The sequence below is a fragment of the Capra hircus genome, unplaced genomic scaffold (genome assembly GCF_001704415.2).
Source record: "Capra hircus breed San Clemente unplaced genomic scaffold, ASM170441v1, whole genome shotgun sequence".
Lineage (NCBI taxonomy): Eukaryota > Metazoa > Chordata > Mammalia > Artiodactyla > Bovidae > Capra > Capra hircus.
The window spans coordinates 4,392-19,142 of record NW_017201677.1 but is presented as its reverse complement, the minus strand read 5'-3'; the positions used below and the strand labels follow the sequence as shown (position 1 = coordinate 19,142).

Sequence of the window (14,751 nt, the reverse complement as noted above, 5' to 3'; positions counted from 1 at the left end):
GAGACCAAGTCTGGTTGAGTAAGTCAACATCAGCAACACTCAGGTAGGTTAGTTGTAGGGAAGAATTCATTCTTGAAGAAAATGACATGGGAAGAAATATGAACTCGGGATCATATGATGACAAACAAGTATTTCTCTCTTTTTCATTCGCTTCAAACCCTGGGGAATCTTAGTTCTCCCACCAGGGATCAAACCTGGCCCCAGCAGTGAAAGCACCCCGTCCCAACCACCGGACCTCCAGGGAATTCCCCAACTACTTCTCTTTTTACTTTCATTCAAACTGAGAAAGCATCCTGGAGATCAGTTCAGTCCAGTCGCTCAGTCGTGTCCGACTCTTTGCAACCCCCATGAATCGCAGCATGCCAGGCCTCCCTGTCCATTACCAACTCCGGAGTTCACTCAGGCTCACATCCATAGAGTCAGTGATGCCATCCAACCATCTCATCCTCTGTAGTCCCCTTCTCCTCCTGCCCCAAATTCAGACTTAAATTGAAGAAAGTAGAAAAACTGCTAGACCATTCAGATATGACCTAAATCAAATCCCTTATGATTATACAGTGGAAGTGAGAAATAGATTTAAGGGCCTAGATCTGATAGATAAGAGTGCCTGATGAACTATGGAATGAGGTTTGTGACATTGTACAGGAGACAGGGATCAAGATCATCCCATGGAAAAGAAATGCAAAAATGCAAAATGGCTGTCTGAGGATGGCTTTCAAAGCTGTGAAAAGAAGACAAGTGAAAAGCAAAGGAGAAAAGGAAAAGATATAAAGATATATAAAAGATATAAGATATATATATATATATATATATATATATTAATATATATATATTTTATATATAAGATATAAAGATATAAACATCTGAATGTAGAGTTCTAAAGAATAGCAAGAAGAGATAAGAAAGCCTTCTTCAGCAATCAATGCAAAGAAGTAGAGGAAAAGAACAGAATGGGAAAGACTAAGACTAATTTTCTCTTCAAGAAAATTAGAGATACCAGGGGAACATTTCATGCAAAGATGGGCTCGATAAAGGACAGAAATTGTAGGGACCTAACAGAAGCAGAAGATATTAAGAAAAGGTGGCAAGAATACACAGAAAAACTGTACAAAAAAAATCTTCACAACCCAGATAATCACAATGGTATGATATCACTCATCTAGAGACAGACATCCTGGAATGTGAAGTCAAGTGGGCCTTAGAAATCATCACTACGAACAAAGCTAGTAGAGCTGATGGAATTCCTATTGAGCTATTTTCAAATCCTGAAAGATGATGCTGTGAAAGTGCTGCCCTCAATATGCCAGCAAATTTGGAAAACTCAGCAGTGGCCACAGGACTGGAAAAGGTCAGTTTTCATTCCAATTCCAAGAAAGGCAATGCCAAAGAATGCTCAAACTACCGCACACTTGCACTCATCTCATATGCTAGTAAAGTAATGCTCAAAATTCTCCAAGCCAGGCTTCAGCAATACGTGAACGTGAACTCCCTGATGTTCAAGTTGGTTTTCGAAAAGGCAGAGGAACCAGAGATCAAATTGCCAACATCCACTGGATCATGGAAAAAGCAAGAGAGTTCCAGAAAAACATCTATTTCTGCTTTATTGACTATGCCAAAGCCTTTGACTGTGTGGATCCAAATAAACTGGAAAATTCTGAAAGAGAAGGGAATACCAGACCACCTAACCTGCCTCTTGAGAAATCTGTATGCAGGTCAGGAAGCAACAGTTAGAACTGGACATGAAACAACAGACTGGTTCCAAATAGGAAAAGGAGTACGTCAAGGCTGTATATTGTCACCCATCCTGGAGAGAAGTGCCTAGCAAATACTAGAGTATTTTCAATAAATAAGAATCTATCACTTACCACTTACAAACATCTTTAGGATTTCATTTTAAACAGGACAAAACACTCATTATATTGAGTCTAAGTCTTTCCTTCAAATTTTTGCCCACTTATTATTGTCCTCAGAATAGATGAAGGAAATTATTTCATTTTTCTGGAAAACAAACCTCAGACTTGTTCTTATTAAGTCCTGAGTCTGCTGACACCCTCTCTGAGGCCTTGAATAAGTCCAGATACTTGGCCTCTAATATTTTTCTTGATAATAATAAATGTTTTAGGATAGGACTCCTACATTTATGCAACCATGTCCACAAAAGAAATATAAACTGCTTAATGTTCTAGGCATTTGTAGGTGCTTAAGAAATGCTAGCTCTTTCAGACCTTTCCCTAAACATTCTGGAAAAAGATTTCAAAATCCATGGGCATTAAGATTAAAAAAAAAAAAAAGGACAGAAATTGTTGCAGTTTCTAAGAACTGAGACAGGTTACTTAGTTGCAAGTCTCTGGGGCTGGTTGTATTGTGAATTTTCTTTCATGCTTGAAGTTATTAATATATCCTAAGAACATCCCCAGTTAAGAGGCCACTGATGTCATTCTCACTATGTCCTTTTTTAAAGTATTTGTTTGACTGCCCCAGGTCTTAGTTTCAGCATGTTGGATCTTTTACTTGCAGCAGGTGAGATATAGTTCCCGAGCAGGGATTGAACCTGGACACCCTGAACTGGGAGCGTGAAGTCTTAGCCACTAGACCACCAGGGAGGTCCTGTACCATGTCCTTATTTATGAAGTAAAAGTTGGTGTTTTCTCATATATATGGAATTTAGAAAGATGGTAACGATAAACCTGTATGCGAGACAGCAAAAGAGACACAGATGTATAGAACAGTCTTTTGGACTCTGTGGGAGAGGGAGAGGGTGGGATGATTTGGGAGAATAGCATTGAAACATGTATAATATCATATAAGAAATGAATCGCCAGTCTAGGTTTGATGCAGGATACAGGATGCTTGGGGCTGGTACACTGGGATGACCTAGAGAGATGGTATAGGGAGGGAGGTGGGAAGGGGGTTCAGGATCGGGAACTCATGTACACCCGTGGCAGATTCATATTGATGTATGGCAAAACCAATACAGTATTGTAAAGTAAAATAAAATAGAATTAAAATTAAAAAAAGAAAACAGGAAGATTCATTAGTTGGCACATAATAATAGAAAAAAAAAGTTTGTGTTTTCTTTTATTAGTGGTTATGCAATGTTAGCTCATATTTCAGGTATTCTGTGGGACCTGGAGCTGGGCCATTCGCCTAACCACTAAGCAGGGGGAAAGAATATAAATAAATGCAAGCAATAACTGGCTTAACAGGATTTTTTCATTTAATTCTCGAAAATAAACTTTCGAACAAAGTCAAAGAAGCTTCAGGTAGTGATGCTGCTACAAATGAAAACACTAAACCACGTGTTTCAGGAGGGACATTCGAGACAATGACCTTGTATGTGAAGGGCAGGTATCCAAAATAAAGTGTACAAATTTGGTAATGATTTAGGTTTTAGGTTTTAAAGATAAATTGTCTAACTTCCTATGCAGAAAGGAGCAATTCAAGAAAAAATTTGATTTAAAAAAAGTCTGATGGGGGATTGAAGAAAATTTTAAATAACATCTCAGGGATATGACAGCAAACAGACTTGTTGAGTAGCTCAGTCATGAGCGGCTCTTTGCAACCCCATGGACTGCAGCATGTCAGACCTCCTCGTCCTTCACTATTTCCTGGAATTTTCTCAAACTGATGTCTGTTTAATTGGACAGACTGTGGGGAAACTCTAAAGGACAAATAGTGTGATTTTTTTTCAACCAAAAGTAACATGAGAAATAAAAAAGATGAAAGGGGTATCTGTCTGTCAAAAGAAACTTAAGAGAGATATTAACCAGCTGCATATAATAACCAGGTGCTTATTCAAAACAAATAAAGTGCTAAAAGTTTTGTGATAATTGGGGAAAATGTGACTACTAACAGGTTATTTTATATTTTAGGAAATAGTGTTCACAAAATTTTAAGGAAAGAGCTAACAAAGAAGGCTCAAGGCCACTGTTTTTAGAGAACCTGCTTGCGAAGTTGGCCTTTGGCTGCTGCTGCTGCTACTAAGTCGCTTCAGTCATGTCCGACTCTGTGCGACCCCCACAGACAGCAGCCCACCAGGCTCCTCCGTCCATGGGATTTTCCAGGCAACAGTACTGGAGTGGGGTGCCGCTAAGTGTCAGGTAATTTTGATTGCTGGAGGAGTCCTGCCATTCCCAGAACTGGTAAGAGTGGTTAGCTTGGCCTGTTTGTACAATCGATGCACTTTATGCTGAACACCTGTTTTCCTCCTGGAGTCTAGGAAATTGGTCTAGTCAAGGCTATGGTTTTTCCTGTGGTCATGTATGGATGTGAGAGTTGGCCTGTGAAGAAGGCTGAGCGCCAAAGAATTGATGCTTTTGCACTGTGGTGTTGGAGAAGGCTCTTTGGACTGCAAAGGAGATCCAACCAGTCCATTCTGAAGGAGATCAGCCCTGGGATTTCTTTGGAAGGACTGATGCTAAAGCTGAAACTCCAGTACTTTGGCCCCCTCGTGCGAAGGAGTTGACTCGTTGGAAAAGACTCTGATGCTGGGAGGGATTGGGGGCAGGAGGAGAAGGGGACAACAGAGGATGAGATGGCAGGATGGCATCACGGACTCGATGGACGTGAGTCTGAGTGAACTCCGGAGATGGTGATGGACAGGGAGGCCTGGCGTGCTGCGATTCATGGGGTCGCAAAGAGTCGGACATGACTGAGCGACTGAACTGAACTGAACTGGCAGAAGGTACCTCCAGTAAAAAAATCTTATCTGTGTTGTCACAACTCATTGCTGAAAATCAAACGCATACTGCGTGACTCTGCTCAGGGAGGCCTCTGGGAGCTTGTGTCCGGTTTCCTCTGGACTTTGCCAAAGCACCTTTTTCCCTTGTGCTGATTTTGCTTTATATCTTTTCATTATAATAAGTTATGCTGCTAAGTCACTTCAGTCATGCCCGATTCTGTATGACCCCATAGACGGCAGCCCACCAGGCTCCCCCATCCCTGGGATTCTCCAGGCAAGAATATTGGAGTGGGTTGCCATTCCTTCTCCAATGCATGAAAGTGAAAAATGAAAGGGAAGTTGCTCAGTCATGTCTGACTCTTCGCGACCCCATGGACTGTAGCCTACCACCAGGCTCCTCTGTCCTTGGGATTTTCCAGGCAAGAGTACTGGAGTGGGGTGCCATTGCCTCCTCCCATAATAAGTTATAGCCATGACTAAATATATTGAGTCCTGAGTCCTCTTAGCCAATCACTGAACTTGTGGGTGGTCTGGGGGACCCCTGACACAGAGGTGATGTTACTATAGCAGTTAAAAAAAAATTTCTTGGGAATTCCCTGAGTGAATTCAATGTGTTCACTTTTGGGGCCAGGGTTCGATGCCTGATGGGAAAGCTATTAATAAGATCCCACTAGCCATACTATGCTATGCTTAGTTGCTCAGTCATGTCTGATTCTTTGCAACCCCATGGACTGTAGCCCACCAGGCTCCTCTGTCCATGGGGACTCTCCAGGCAAGAATACTGGAGTGGGTTGCCATGCACTCCTCTAGGGGATTTTCCCAACCCAGGGATCGAACCCAGGTCTCCTGCATTGCAGGTGGATTATTTACCATCTGAACCACCAGGGATTAATAAGATGCCACAAGCCGTGAGGCCTGGCTAATAATAATAATAATTCTTTTTTTGGAGGTATAATATTTAAGTGGCTTCCCTGGTGGCTCAGACGGTAAAGTGTCGTATAATGAATAATATATAAGATATTTCCTTCAGAATAAATCAGGGGGTGGGAAAGATAGAGATCTGGATAAAAGATTCCTAACATAATAAATCTTGTTCTTTTTGTACATTTTAAAAATATACATGTATATTTAATGAGCACAAGTTTGGTTGTATTTTTTAAAATTCAATTAATAGGAAAATGTATTGTTGAAAAGGTTTACAGTTGGATTTGAACAAAAAACAAAATTGAGAACTGCATTATTTTGTGATTTGAAAGAGGCAGGTGTTTAAGATTTTTTTTTTAAGTATATTGGTGTTGGAGGTTAATTACACTAGTTTCTCAACTCTTGTGTTTGAAAATTTTCATGGACTGAAAAAGTAACAATGAAATCCAGTTGCTTTATGTGACTTAAAATGTCCCTTCTTTTCTAGGTTTAGTCTTGTTTTGCTTAATAATTACTTCAACATACACCATGGAAGTGGAGAAAAGTAACATTCAGTGAAGTGGTTAGTTTCATTTGCTTACAAGAAACATGCAAAGAAGGTATTATACATCAGTTTTTAGGAAGAATTGATTGAGGCTCAGAAAGGTAACCTCGAGAAGAAACTGGCAACTCTCTTCACTATTCTTGCTTGGAGAATCCCATGGACAGAGGAGGCTGGGAGGCTAGAGTCCACGGGGTTGCAAAGAGTCAGACACACTGAGCGACTAACACAAGCACACACACACACACACACACACACACACACAGAAAGGTAAGGCAAAATGGAAAGTAACTAGTGAATGACAGATCAGGGACCACAAAGTGAAAGAATGCAGATATAAACTAACACACATTCTGAAGGGCTGGATCCTGGAATTAGGCTTCTTTTGGTTGTTTCTGGCTCTACAGTTTGCTCCTGTGTGTTATTTCAATTCTGTTCAAAAAGGGAGTAATAATGGTACTGTTTTATAAGGTTGTAGAAAGGATTCAAGAGGCAATGTATTTAAAACTTTGAAACATTTAGTGCCTGGCATAAAAGACACGTAAGTCAGCTAAACACCTTCATCCCTGAAACAACAAAAAACAATTATAACCACCTTGGGCACAGACAACGGAAGTTATAGAATTATTTGGAGGAGGAGGATGCCCAAGAAATGATTTTTTTGTGTATTCTGTGAAAAAGCTGTCCATAGTTAATGACAATGGAGAGAGACATCGATTTGATTTTGCAGGAAATTATGAGCAGTCAAGCACAGCAAAAAGGAAAAGAGTAAACACATACACACATTTAGATTCAGTCATCTAGATCCAATATTCCTAAATGGTATTCAGTATTCCAGGCAGTTTGTACTGCCATGGCATAAATTCTCCCCCAGAAGAAGCTTGTTTACGTACAAGAAACTGGTGTCTGCAGCTGAAATCGGAGGTAAGCAAGTGGCCTTGAAGGAAGCTAGCTTTACATCCACCTGCTTTGAGTCAGCAACAGCTTTGGAAACATCATGTAATTCACTCTGCAGCCCTGCATGTAGAAACACACAATGAAAAAAAAAATGTGGATGCTTTATCTGAGAATGCCAAAAGCAAATTTGTTTTAGTATTTCTATACTTGGTATCATCAATACCACCAGCTTCCCACCTTGTATTATCTTAACCACTTTGTATTTATACATATATTATCAGAGCTACTCCTTTGTCTGATTTTCAAGTCTTGTATGAGATTTTCAAATTTCCATGTTGATCACGATCTTCCATGGGTATTTCTGATGGGACTATCCCTTAAGAATTTGTAATGCTTTATGGGAACTTTTTATTTTCTTGACTTCTCAGATTGATCTTAAACCCCTGAGGGTAAGGGATGTTCTGGAGGTATGAAAGAGCTTCAACTTATTTGGCAGGGCAATCTTACTTTAAAGACTGTCTTTCAGTCTCCTGCTTAAATGCCCATCACGGCAATGTCAATATATAAATTTAGACTGGTGAGGTTTATTCTGAACTTAACTTACCCAGCACTCACTCATTTGTCATAGCTATACTGTATTCTCTATAAACCCTTACTCAGTACTTCTTGTATGTAAAGTGCTGTGCTGGGCATAGCCCCAGAGTGGGATATAAGAATGGCATGGTCTCTGTTCTGATAGTAATTACAGCATGACAAGGGGCTTGTTTACTTAGAACTGATTGTCCACTTCTCCAAATCCTGATCTGCTCTGTCCTTTCCATTCTGGCTGCTATTGCTTGAATGCTCTGGAAATTGACTTTCCCACTTCCTTTCATATCTAATTGCTTGCTTCCTTCTCCTAGAAAATCACTTCCTCTTGAAGAAAACATGAACGGCAGGTCCTGGTGAACACAGACTGTGCTCTGAGCCTCGGCTTCTCCATCATGGAGTTAAGTCTAAGAAAAGATAAGAAAGTCTTCAAGTTAATGCTATTAAGTTTATAGATGCTGTGGCTAGCACTCCATATTGAAACACTGAATTACATCTAAGTGGTAGTGAGCCCTGCTGACTCAAAGTGTGGCTGGTAGTTCCAACAGAATTTTTTTCTTCTAAGTTAGACTGAGTCAGTTCTTTCTAAAGGTCATCCTAACATTAAAACAAAACCTTTTAGACTTATAAGATGTAACAGGTAACAAAAACTGCATAAAAGGTATAGCTTAATTAGAAATAATTACATACATTTTGACTACTTCTAAAGCCACAGAATAGAATTTGATGAGCTCCCTTCTATGTATCACTCCCCCAATCTTTTAATCACAATTCCTTCTCTCTCCTCCAAAAATAATCATTATAATAATTTTTAAGATAACCATTTTCTTGTTTTCTTTACAGTTTTATTATCCAAGTCTGCATCCTTAAACACTATAGTTTGATTTTGCCCACTTTTTGTCTTGTGAGTCTTTTCATCAACAGACCTTTCAATTCCCACTAAACTCCTCTCTCCCCTCTCTAAAAACTTCTTTTGTCCGAGAATCCTGGTGGTTAGGGCCCTCTAATCACCAAACAACAGGATTTGTTGTTTAGATTTTGCCAATCATCTCTCCATGGTGCTGTGGATCATGTCCTCTTATCTGTTGACAGGGTATCATTTTTAACAAATGATTTTCTCTTTTCTCAAGGAGAAAGCAATCTCTACTTCTAGTTCTGCTATTGACCACTCCACCTCCTTAGAAGGGGAAGGGTTGCTAACTGAATAAGCCAGAACTTGGGACATTTTTTTTGGTTCATAGTTACCAGTGAGCAGGCCTTTGAAACTTTCAGGCTGGTGCTCATGTAGACAAGCTCTCTCGTTCATGCAACTAGCAGTGAGCAACAAGCAGGGCCTGTCTGGGCAATTATGCATGTTTTTGTTTCCTGCGTAAGGCAAACACAAGGAGTTTGGCTCCTCTGAGTCCATTAGAGGATTAACCCTGATTTAACATTGTTTATGGATGGTTTGTAGATTAAAAATGACAAAGGCATTCCTATGCAGGGTGTGTTCTTGCTCTAAACACCCAGTACTGAAGCAGCTTCACTGCCTAAATCCTGATCTATCCACCAGCCCAACTAGTAGTTCTGACCTCGCCTGCAAAAAGTAAAAGGCTGTTTATATGTAGCTGATAGGCTTTTAGGGAGGCTCATGATTTAGAGATGTTATAGAAATGGCTCCTTTTTAGGTTCTCTGAATAAGAATAGTAAAGACCCTGATGACTTCTTGGAAGCTATTCAGTGTCCTAAAGAGATTACAGTTCTTACCACAGAAACCTACAGTTGAGACCACATCAGAAGTCAAGAGCCTTGCTCTACATGGTAAATGAGGGGTTTTACCATTCCAGCTATATTAGGTGCTATAAATCACATCTCTCCCCACCAAACCCTCAGGAAAGATGACTATCAATTAAAATGAGTATAACTCACAACAAATAGCTCAGCCTTCTGAAAAAAAGTATTGGCAGTTAGAGGGATGGTCTCTCCATAATGATGAATTCAGGGGATTTGAGGATATTAACCAATAATACCAAAATCCATCCAGTAACTGCCATGACTTTTCACATCAAGGAGGAGATATACACATTTCCACATTAAAGTAATCCTGGTGAGATTTTTCTGAATTGTTAATTAGATAAGCAAGTGGTTGAATTATGCCTCACTTCTAACCAGCGTAACAGGGGTAAATCTGTAAATGTGTGAGAGAGTTTAGAACTGCCTCTATAAAGTCTTTTTGAGCATTTGCAAGGGGATTCTTTTTTAATACATATACAACATCCCAAGTTTTTAGGTTATGAATTTACATAAATCATTATAGGTGGACAGAAACTTTTCTTGTAGAGGGCTTCAGCTACTTCTGGCTGATAAAAATTATCAGAATTTATATATCTAACATGGGGGTTCCTACCTTCTTGTCAAATGACCAAGGAACTCATTTCACTAGAAGAGCTACACACAAACTTCATTGCCTATATCAACTCCCAATCATTATAAAAAGTTGAGACAGCAAGTGATACACTGAAGCCAAAGCTATCCATCCAAATAATCAAAAGTCTTAATCTGTTTCAGTCTTGGCCTAAAGTTCTTCTAGAAGTGTTGATGGCTATGCAGTTATCTCCTTGGAGCCCACATATACTCTTTCCTTATAAAATCATTTCAGTTTATCCTATGTAGACCAGTTGATTATCTTTTTCAAGAATCATTTGCTTTAGAAAGAAGAAAGGCTTACCTATTGGCTTAGACTTAAATTAGATTTTCTTTAAAAGATTATGATAGGAAAGGGTTAGAAGTAATAAGGAGAAATATCCTGTGATATTCACTGATACCATTTTTTGAAAGAAAAAAAAATCACTTAAAAACAGCCTAATTTAAATGGCCTCTGCCAACCCCAAAGGCCAAACCTCATTAAAAAAAAAAAGTATTGCTATAAGACTGTAATACATAAGCTGTTAATATATAAAATGTATGTAAGTGTATTTGTACATATGTGTGCTTATATGTGTGAAGTGTGTCATATTTATATATCTGAGAGATATGACAAAAAGAAGAAAAAAAAAATGCGTGTCTAGTGTCTTGTACTTGACCCACCCTGTATTTGAAAAACTTGATCCCAGTTGATAACACCATGTTCTTCCAACAGCTGTCGGTAAGCATTGACATCTTTGTAGAACACAGCATAGGCATTAGTATAATGGTCCAGGTTGTCTGTCTCAGCCTAGGACAGAAGACATAACCACAAACACATAAAGCACACCACCTTTGATCATGTGAGCCTCTCTTTTGTCTCAGAGGCAGAATGGGGAGGATGCTGTCTTTTTCAATCTTCTTTCATATTTATCCATATGACCAAAGTCAATGATCATAAGGAATCATCAACCCAGTGGGAAAACTAGTGTGTACAAGTGTATCTGCTTCATGCTTCGAGGGGTTATCAAACACTAGAGAAATCATCCTAGTGAACACATTTAGACTGGAGGTTTCCATATGTCTGATACTCCAAAGCCAGTCAAATTAGAAGCTAATGGTGAAGTGTATAGCGTGTTAAGCTATGATGGTTACAATTTCCCCTTTACTTCATCTTTTCATTTCAGTTGGTACCAATTCTTTTTTGCCTTTTAAAACTGTACCTCTTTCTGCCGCCGTGTGATGATGGCTTTGAAGTCAGGCCATGAATCCAACACCACTTCCTTTTGAAAGGGATTCCCACGATTTATGTTCATCACTGCTCCATAAACCTGAGGCAGAGAACCCAGAGGAATAGTTAGTTATATTATTAACCATTTCAGATGCTTATTGCTCTTTTCATTTCTTGTACTAGTGCAAAGTTATGGCCATGAGGGGAAATTATAAATAAACACACATATATTCAGAACCCATACACATATAGACTTCTCCCTTTTTATTTCATCAGTGCACAAGGAAACTGTTAAAGTGTCTATGACAGTCTATGAAAATGCTCCCAAAACTTAGTGGGTTTTTTTAGCACAATGGTGAGAGGTACCAAATCAATAGGCTTACCAGACAGGGACTTGGAATATAGGTCAGTAATACTTAATGAATCAGCGTCTAATATCTAGATTTAGAGTTCATATGCCTTTTAAAATTTCTATGGATAATTTTGATGCGCAGCTGCCTTTGAAGTTTACTACACTATCTTAACAGAGAAGGCAATGGCACCCTACTCCAGTACTCTTGCCTGGAAAATCCCATTGACGGAGGAGCCTGGTAGGCTGCAGTCCATGGGGTCGCTGAGAGTTGGACATGACTCAATGACTTCACTTTCACTTTTCACTTTCATGCTTTGGAGAAGGAAATGGCAACTCACTCTAGTGTTCTTGCCTGGAGAATCCCAGGGACGGGGGAGCCTGGTGGGCTGCCGTCTATGGGGTCGCACAGAGCTGGACATGACTGAAGCGCCTTAGCAGCAGCACACTATCTTAAAATCATATGTGAAGTACAACTACTCTTTCAACCTTGAATTACAATTAAATATCACTTGAGACTGAGATACTATCCCCCAGAAAAAAAGCCAAAAAGCATACCCTGCATGTTAGATTTGATAGAGCAGGTCTCTATAACCATTCCCTAAGGGTTGTAACTGCCGCGGCCAGCACAAGCAAGAGTCGCACCTGCACAGGGAGAGAACGGAGCGTCCCCGCTAAGAAAATAAGAGAGAGACAAAAGATGGGGTTGAGAGGATCAGACCAAAATGGCTGATACCTTGCTTTATTGTGCTGCAGCATATATAGGATAAAATACGTGATTTCTGACCTTTACAAGATTGTTTTTCATCTCCAGATACAATCACCAGATCCGTACCATTGTATACAGATCACAATAAGCTAATCTATCTTCTATGACATGTTGCCGAAACCAAACATCTTGGAGCCTTAAGGGCTATAAAAATTCTTGAGGGTGGCGGGACAGGGAGCTTAGGCACATGTCCTAGGGCTCTGCATAACGCCGAGCAGCTCCCAAGACTTAACCCTTCACGGGCAGTCCCCCGCAGCTCCCCTCTCTTTATTTTTTAAAAGCTCCATAAGATGTCGGTGTTGCAACATGTTTTTATGTATTAAAACTCTCATCTGTAGAAATTCTTTAACAATACTACGAATAAGACAAGGAGTTAGACAAATTATGATAAGCACAACAGTCAGAACCGTGCCCACAGCAATTATACTTCGCCACAGTGAATGAAGGCTAGGAAAGTTAGAAAATAAATTTTGTAAAAAATTATTAACAGTTTCAGCTATATTCAAAGTAGCTTTTGGAGCATTTTCGATGTCAAGAATTTCATTATGCAATTGTAAAAGATCTAAAGAAACATTAGTATTAAACCAAATTCCTTGTAGATGTTTTTTCACCTTATCCCACGGAAAATCAGATGTATTGTAAGGCTTTTTTGTAACACAAATCCATTTATAATTAGCATGGCATTGAATTTTCATGCGAAAATTAATACTCTGAACTTGGTCTCCTAGAACTCTAACTACATCATATAAAGCTGATAATCTATCTTCTATCTTTTTATCTATATCTTCTTGAGTTCCCATTACTTTAGTAACATTATATGACAAGGAATCTACAGTATGAGCAGCTTGAATGGATTGTGCTAAGGATACAGAAGCAGTAACAGCAGTTGCTATAAGGGTGATTAAAGATACTATACCCAGAATAATCAGGCTCACACTTCTTTCCTTGCGGCTAAGAGCCGTGTTAATGCGTTGTAGCAATTCTAAAGCAGTCTCATCATACCATTCTTCAGTTATATCAACAGGTAACATTACAAAAGCAGGTTGTTTTACTATTATAACTTGTTCTCCTTTAGCAACACCTCTTATGCAATTAGTAAGTATGCAATTAGAACAATTTAAATGATAAATATTCAATGACAGTGTTATTTCTATATGGCCTTGTATCAACATAAACGGGTAAGGGACACAAGCTCGAGGATATAAAAACCCCGTAACTCCTACATTACCATATTTACTCCCACTAATATTGGGTTGTAAATATAGACTATTGCCATGACCAAAAGCAGCCAAAAGTTTCCACAGTTCAGTTTGAAATATAGGAGCAGTGTTTACAGAGAGAATGGGTGGATGCTGTCCTCGATATTCGGGGAAATCAGGTTTTCCCCCAGGTGCCCAGTCCCATAAAAGGATGGCATTGGCATTGTTGATGTTATACACTGATGCGACCCGTGCTCGACATAAAGTCCAAGGAATGTCTATTCCTACGCCGATGCTTAGACGTCTGCCGCAAAACGGAATGTCGAGAGGTCCAGTTCCGTTACGGTATGATCTTTTTTCCGGTTTTTTCATCAATGCCAGAAATAGTCACTCGAGGATAGGATATATCAGCTGACACCTGTATACAGTGAGGATGCTGTGATTGATAAGAAAAGCACATAGGGTATTGTGTAGTAAGACCATAAAAGGAAATATTGGCTTGCTGAGGAGAAATGTGAATATCTGATTTTCCTCCTAAAAGTCTTGTATCATTGACATATACAGGTACTGTTTCTTTATCCCATCCTAAGGATTGGATCATGGGCGGATCAGGAATGTATGCCCAAAAAAGCCGCAGCCTCCCCGTTTTGTATCCGCTGTAACAATAATAATAACATGATCAGTATATTAATAGGTGTCACTGGAGGTTGTACATGAGCCTCATTCCAAGCATGTCGCATCAACGCCTCAATCTGCCTCTGGGTAGGCAGCTCACTCGTGGGCTCGCTCAGTGTCATGCCGACGCATCTGATGTGTCAGGGAGTTCCTCTGCCGCGCGTACCAGCCTTTCCGGTATCCAACGCGGTGCTTCGGCATCCTGTGGAAAGACACAAACATGCCCTCGTCCCCATATTAGTACAGGGTCTGGCCCATACCACAGATTGGTAAGTGGATCCTTCCATCGTACAAGTGGTTTTTTGCATGAGGATCGTTCTCCCCCAAAAACGCTGGGCTGCTGAATTGCCTTCTGCGTCTAAAGTTAAAAAATTTAAAACATAAAGAGCATGATTCAAGGCATTATGCGGTGAGGGCTATACAAGTCATTCCCCTTTTTCTGTTTTAATAGTTGATGTTTGAGACGCTGATGAGCTCGTTCCACAATACCTTGGCCCTGTGGGTTATATGGAATT

General features: G+C 39.7%; 1 protein-coding gene across 1 annotated transcript; it reads right to left on the bottom strand.

The window, feature by feature from the left end:
* Window positions 1-7: 7 nt before the first annotated feature.
* On the bottom strand, window positions 8-13,933 carry LOC108635060 (glycine N-acyltransferase-like protein 3; the record flags this gene model as incomplete). The annotated part of the gene is made up of 5 exons (XM_018045363.1): window positions 13,850-13,933; window positions 11,237-11,344; window positions 10,698-10,824; window positions 7,040-7,163; window positions 8-71 (listed from the first exon to the last, which is right to left on the bottom strand). Coding segments are annotated over exons 1-5 (507 nt in total), but the record flags the coding sequence as incomplete, so codon positions are not given.
* Window positions 13,934-14,751: the final 818 nt, after the last annotated feature.